At 40.8% G+C, this 7500-nt stretch overlaps 1 protein-coding gene across 4 annotated transcripts in view; it reads right to left on the reverse strand.

Annotated features, from left to right (window-relative positions):
• LOC138057855 (uncharacterized) overlaps positions 1-7500 on the reverse strand; it is a 167429-nt gene that overhangs the window by 565 nt on the left and 159364 nt on the right. For all 4 annotated transcript variants that reach the window (XM_068903767.1, XM_068903763.1, XM_068903762.1 and 1 more), the window contains 2 exons: positions 1960-2074; positions 1-925 (listed from right to left, as the gene is read on the reverse strand). The exon at positions 1-925 is cut by the window's left edge. In XM_068903767.1, the coding sequence (XP_068759868.1) occupies positions 456-925; positions 1960-2074 (585 nt within the window). In that variant the 3' untranslated portion in view covers positions 1-455. The remainder of the gene's footprint in view (positions 926-1959; positions 2075-7500) is intronic.

The following is a 7500-nucleotide window of genomic DNA, read 5'->3' on the forward strand; positions in this document are numbered from 1 at the left end:
CTGCTATATTGAAAGCAACGAGGGTGGCCGGGACTACAAACTACCTAACAGTCATTGTGATCTGGTACAGAACAAGAGACTCCAAGGTCCAATTCTTACATTAAATTTTACTTCATTTGACTTCCCCCTAATTTAGCTCAATTGAATTTGCTTCACATCTCTTTAACTGACGCCGATTCCATAGACATTTTGTGAAATACAAGACGTAATTTTTGTTTTTATTTGCCTGCACCATTTATCGAATTTTTTTTCACACTTTTTATCCTTTGATATTATTATTATCTTGAAAGCAACAAAGGGGGCTGGGACTACAAACTACTTAAAGGTGTGATATGGTAGAGAACAAGAGACTCCAAGGTCCAATTCTTACATTACATTTTACTTCATTTGACTTTCGCCTAATTTAGCTCAATTGAATTTCCTTCACATCGCTTTAACTGATTTTATTCACTTCATCACTGGCGAAAAGCATACACATCAGTGCAGGATGTACCGTTGTTGTCACCCTCGTCCTCTTTTGCCAGGTCTTCACCATACCAGATCCTGAACTTCTGACCAGCGACCACAGACAAAGGAGTAGGAGTGGAATTAAACACAATCTCGGGAGAGTTTCTATTGAAACCATCGAGTGTGTAGTAAAAATGATCATCCAAGTGCAGTGAACCGTTAACGTTTGCTGGAAAAATACGGGTGTTATTTTCGCAAGTAATATGAACATTTATCAATCTTTTGCTGTAATAACTGTTTCCGGTAATGAGGCAGCCCCATTTAGTGTTAGAGGCTCTGCGGGAATCGCAATTCACATATCCAAAGCGATGGACCAGCTTCAAGCGATAAATGTCTCCTGGCTTGTGGATCTCGAAGGTTCCGAATGAATCATCCTTCGCCCCAAAGCACACTGGGTCTACATTTACCTTCTGCCATCCTACGGAAAGGAAAAGAGGAGGATTAAGTTGTAAAAATAGCGATTCAGATTCATGTTTAATGTTTACGCACACACATAAGCACGTTGGCACACAGAAAAAAGGTCGATACGGGATTTCAACTCAACTTGTTGATGACTGCAGCCCGAAAAGGTCCTCAATTTTACAGTATGAGAAACAATCGAAAGACCGTGCTCATAGCTATATGTATAAGTGACTTGTTTGAGAATCAGGTGACACACAACTAAGTCGTTTACAGGAGAAATGCATTAAACACATTTGCCTTAATGTAGTCCGAGTCAGGGGCACCCAACGATTATCTTGAGTCAGCGGAAATATGTGTCCGGGAGAATGAGACAAACTTTTGTAAGAATTTCTCCGAAGAGATTCGTAACCAGGGGCGGATCTAGGGAGAGGGTGCAGGGGGTATGCACCCCCCCCGCCCTGAGGTGACCTAAGGCTTCCTAATAGAACTGGTATTCTGCAAAAAAGAAAAAAGTCACAAGACAGCTACGCACTTCCTTAGTGGTGTACCCCCCCACCCCACCCCCCTCCCTCCTAAGAAAAATCCTGGATCAGCCCCTGGTAACCAGGAAAAAGTAGGCCCTTACTTTTTCTGAAGGGGTATTTTTTGCAATAAAGGTCACCTGGAAGTTTCGGATGAGCAAATGGTTCGGTTGGAAGTTCTTAGAAGGTAACGTTTAGCTTGCAATTTCTGAAATGAAGATATCGTCCCTAAAATTCTCGGGCAATTCAATTTTCAGCTAAGATATCCGAATGGATAAAATTCTTCTAGGTTATAAAAAAATCCCTTTAGACAGTCTTTATACATTACAAGGAGCCTAGAAATGTCTCTCAAAGGCTTTTTTCTTAATTTTTTCTTTGGGTGCCCTTACCGAGACCCCTCCGTGAGGATGTTTTGGGTGCTCTTGTCAATTTGTAAACGCTTTTAAAATGAGTTTTATTTTCATGCACCTTATCTCACTTCAGTTATTTTTTCGTCCTCAACTTTGTGCAACAAATTAAACACTATTACCATTCTCACAGTATGTTCCATTGTTTCCCTCACCACATTGACATACGTATGAATTTGTGTCATACAGCGGACGACATGTTCCACCATTTTGACAAGGAAGGCTTTCACATGGGCTCTAAAAGCGAAAACGATTGTTGAGAAATGTTAATGTCAATTAATCTTATCAAACATTGTTATTTTGTGGGATCTCGAACGAATATCTTTAACTGAAGTTTTTTAAACGCAAACTGTCTGTGGAATAAAAACCGACTCATTTTGTGGCCCGGCTAAGAACTCAAATGAGAAGAACGTCAAGGCTGCAACAGAGTTAAGTATCTAAATAGTAAGAGAATGCTAAAAGTGTATTTAACCTAAATGTGCAATTCATTTCATCTCTCAGATAGTATGCGCGCTACGATTGGCTAATTTATCGGGCCGGATTGTATAGTACGGCCCGCTGTGCAACATTTTCTAGCAAATTTATCGTGTTGTTTATGGGAACTGAATAAACTTGGGAAACTGTTTGAATATTGCAATCAACTATTTCACAAAGCCAATAACGTTTGTTTATTTATTTTTTAAATTCTTACGCGTGCCGAATCATTTGTTGCAGTAAAACGGTTCTGCTTGACTTCAACTGGTATCCTTTCTTGTGCGCTTTATCACCTCAGAAGTCCTTACTATGTACTTATATTGACTGAGTGGTGGGGCTGGACGCGCCAAGACCGAGGGCCAAATATTTTCCTGTCCGGCCCGACCTAAACTCAGTCAATAAGCATTTTATCATATTGGGCTCTTTACACTATTCATGAGAACTCATAATTTGAAGTTTGGACAAAATAATTAACAAAAATTTACACAGACAATTTATCTAATATGTTGTTTGCGTTTTCTTTTCTGGCTGTAAATAACTTGGATGTGTAAAAGCGACGAAATCCTCTAAAATCGCACTGCACGGAGCAGTGCGTGTTCCTAGCAGGGCCATACGGCTTTTTCCGGCGCTGCTCGCGCAAATGCGAACGGCCCTCATACGGCGATTTTCCCAATAGTCTTACAATGAAAGTGCGCGCGGGGCCGTACTGGCCATACGATAATGTAAGATACGGATCCTCGCTTTTTCGCAGTTGGCATATGATCCACGCGCTTCTTGCTTGGGCCAGAAACCAAAGACGAAAAACTAGCTCCGTAATTTACAATACAGACGTCGAACTTCGTTCGGATGATAAGAGGAATGTATTTCAAGCTGCATGTACGTCTAAATTACTTGTAATTGTAATGACCTTAAACTAAAATTTTGTACAACGTCAGGTTGTTACAATCTTCCCATGTCAACCACGTAACTTTAAAAGATTAAAGTAAGACAAGTAACAATTAAAGCATGAATAAATAACGGCACCGGTTTTCGTTTTTTGTCGAGCGCAAAAAATTTTAGAACGATATACACGGCTCAAAAGAACCCGTGATTTTCTTGTGGCAGTTAAGTAGATTTTCTATTAACTCAGCCTTATTGGGAGATTCTGAGAATGGTACTATAGTTATTATTTTTTTTGTCTAAAGAGGATACAGTCAACAAAGGACATTTTGTTAAGCGACCGGTCAAAAGCGTTGAGTCATTTAGAACCATTTTCTATTACACCTATCAGTTGAGGAACCCACCGGAATCGCGAAATGATGGAAGTCTCTGCTTGGCACAAAACTGTTTACGTGATTGTACTTATCTGACGCCAGGAGTTCACACAAATGTCGACCAGAGTTACTGTCTGCCGGTAAGGTGGCAAAATTGAAGGAGAAACATGACATCTTCTCGAGACATTTGAAGGCACAGTCCATGTAATCCGTAGCATGATATAAAGCCAACACTTGGGAAATATTCAGAATTTTATTTAAAAAGTTCTGGAAGTTTGCATACTTTATATGTTGATATTCGCCACGTTGGAGCTGTTGTGCCTAAAACAAGAAACATCTAACATTATCGACGATATGTGTCGTAAAATGTAAATCAACAGTGTTAATTATTCATAGATGGAATTTATGAATATACCCTGTTAGAAGCTCGTTACGAAGCTTCCCGATGGTAGTGAAATTCAGTTACTGATCAGCTAGCAATATCTGAAATGAAGATATCATTCCCTAAAATTTTCGGACACTTCAATTTTCAGCTAAGATATCCGAACAGATCAAATTCTCTAGGTGATAAAAAAATCTCTTTAGACAGTCGTTATACATTACAAGGAGCCTAGAAACGTCTCTCAAAGGCTTTTGCCTTAATTTGCTCGTAACGTTACCTTCTAAGAGCTTCCAACCGAACCATTTGCTTATCCGAAACTGCTGGGTGATCTTTGTAAGTGCCACTAATTGCAAAAATACCCCTTCCGAAGACGTAAGGGACTACTTTTCCTTGGTTTCAAATCTTTTAGGAGATGTTTTTGTAAAGAAATCCTTAGCTGTCTGGCAACGTAGAACCGAAATTCTTAGAATAGTTTGACCCTCCCGAACAGATATTTCATCGAAGATTATCGCTGGGTGCCTCTGAAGGTATTTTAAATCTACGATCACAAGCCAACAGGCAAGAACTAACTGATCCGAAGCCTTAGTATCCTTGCCTCAGCAGCCGAAGCAACCGAGAGTAATTTGTTACGTGTACCGTTAAACTGTTTGTTGATGATACTAAGATTTCTCTTGTCAATTGAATTATGTCAATGACACACTAGCGCTACAGTCGGACCTGAATTCTCTGAAAAACTGGACAAAAGTACACACTCTCACAAAATGTCAAACACAAAGTTAAAGTCATTCAACTCATAAAGAGACCTTGTCGTTCATGTGTCGAGAGACATCCTGGTCGGATCGTTTGGCCGATAACAGTAAACAACTGAAGCAAAGAAAGTTTTGGGCCTACTTAAGCGTACACTTAAGAGAACAAGGATATCATCTACTTGCTTTATAAGTCACCGGTAAGATCTATTTTAGAATATGTACGTTCTGTATGGTTTCCATACTTTGTTAAAGACAAATTAGCGATAGAAAAAGTGCAACGAAGAGCATCAAGGATTGCTTGCTCTTGGTCAGAAGCCACGTGAAACACAGGCGCCCCAAGCTGAAAATACGTGGTGTATGCGACAGTTTGTGTATATAGAGAATTGTATGGGAAAATCACCGATCGTAAAAAAATTGTGTAAATAACTATCTCATTTGAAATAAAGTTTTCCTACCTCAAATGTGTGACCAACTTGTCTCTTTTGGCGAGTTTCGAGCCATTCTGACGCCGTTTAGTGAAGTCATCCGGAAGGCCGTTGCTGAAATAATGGGAAGGCCGGTGACTCCATCCATCGCTGGCCAGACCTCACTCCACAAATCGTTTTCTCCTCAACAGGAAAAGTCCCGAATCGCAATAAAAACAACAGTTCCATAAAGCCCAATAAATTTCACTCCAAATACGTGTGTTTAGGCGGCCGAAAGACTCGTGGCGAACGAAAACTTTGCCTTAAAATTCACCTCTTCGGCTTTCCTCAGAGGCTTGTGACCGGGTAGTCAACAACGGAAACTCGCAAGATGGTTTCAGTCTCAACTCTGATTGGTCCATTTGAATTTGACCGCGCGCTGGCAACACGACCGTTGTTGACTTGTGACTGGGCAGTCAACAACGGTCGTGTTGCCAGCGCTCGGTCAAATTCAAATGGACCAATCAGAGTTGAGACTGAAACCATCTTGCGAGTTTCCGTTGTTGACTACCCGGTCACAAGCCTCTGAGGAAAGCCGAAGAGGTGAATTTTAAGGCAAAGTTTTCGTTCGCCACGAGTCTTTCGGCCGCCTAAACACACGTATTTGGAGTGAAATTTATTGGGCTTTATGGAACTGTTGTTTTTATTGCGATTCGGGACTTTTCCTGTTGAGGAGAAAACGATTTGTGGAGTGAGGTCTGGCCGGCGATGGATGGAGTCACCGGCCTTCCCATTATTTCAGCAACGGCCTTCCGGATGACTTCACTAAACGGCGTCAGAATGGCTCGAAACTCGCCAAAAGAGACAAGTTGGTCACACATTTGAGGTAGGAAAACTTTATTTCAAATGAGATAGTTATTTACACAATTTTTTTACGATCGGTGATTTTCCCATACAATTCTCTATATACACAAACTGTCGCATACACCACGTATTTTCAGCTTGGGGCGCCTGTTCGTGAAATGGCTTAAGATCGACGCAAACTGAAACACACTTGAACACCGAAGGAAGTACCTTTCTTTAGTAGAATGCTATAAGATTGGAATAAGATAGTGTTTGGATTAAAACGGCCTGAACTTTTGTGATTTTTTCGAGTACTGTAAAAAGTAAAAACACTACAGGCTAATCATCCATACAATATCCAAACAAAATTGGCAATAATTCAGTGACGCTTTTCAGTACTCTTTCTCTGTAAGAGTTGTTAAAGACTGGAATAATTTGGCGAACCACCTATTAGCCGGACGTGACAGATTCAAACAAGATTTGAAAACGTGGATAAATGTGTATTGATTCAGTTTTTTTATATGCAATTTTACAGATCCTACGTAAATGTTGTTTAGGTAAACACTTTTTCGGTTTAGATTTAGTAACTTAAAGGGGACCCTTCATAGGGCTTACCTTTCAAATACAGTATTTGAATAAAGTAATTATTAATGGGAGTCATATCATATCTGAAGCACGAGTGGTCGTGAGAAGGACTGTTTAGGTGACATTGACTGACGTTTCGACAACCTGACCGGAAGTCGTCACCAGAGTGAAGTGATTAATTATTTGTGTAACGTCATTAGATAGTACAAATACCTTGGTCGATGATGTGATAAGTCAACGAAGTCGTGACATTATTGGTCGACTGTCAGTTGAGCAAAGCTGTCATTGGCTGTAAAGACTGTAAACAGTGATTGGTGTGTCTGCATCTGTCTATGTCTTACATGTCTGTACATGTGTTGTTAGTAAGTCGGTCAATGTGTTGACGTCCTTGATAAGTCGTTTGTAGGGTGCTGGAAGTTGTAGGCATCAGATTACAGGTCACTGTTCTAATTTAGTGAACCAGCTTCCAGTACGATCCGTTGGTAATAATTAATACGGTATGTAACGCATTCAGCAGAGCCCCAGTCGATTTTGGAGTCTGTCTGTACATGCTGTGCAGAAATGTTATTTTTGATGTTACTGTTTGTCGTCCCTCGTTTTGTTCAGCCAGTGTTGCGTTTAGACATCTGCCGGTCTCATCGATATGAGTTGCCTGGCAGTCGCAGCATTTGATCTTGTAAACTGCTTCTTGTCTGTCCTAACGTTCGTCAGCAGTTTTCTTCACTTTGATGGGTCTCCTCATAATTAGCATGCTACTTTGTTACTGGCGCTCGCTTAAAAGGGGAGTTTCTGCACCGGCTATAGGTAGTTGTGTCATGCATGTAAGCCATGATGATGGGGCCGCACCAGGTCGCAACAGCTGGCTATGGCTGCCGTATGGCCATGGGCATGCGGCTGAAGTACTAGCCAGACCTTTTGGATGGTGTTTGTCTGGTGCGCTTGTTTTCTCCCGGATTAATGTTCTTATCAGCTA

Source organism: Montipora capricornis, chromosome 7, assembly GCF_036669925.1.
Source record: "Montipora capricornis isolate CH-2021 chromosome 7, ASM3666992v2, whole genome shotgun sequence".
Taxonomy (NCBI): Eukaryota; Metazoa; Cnidaria; class Anthozoa; order Scleractinia; family Acroporidae; genus Montipora; species Montipora capricornis.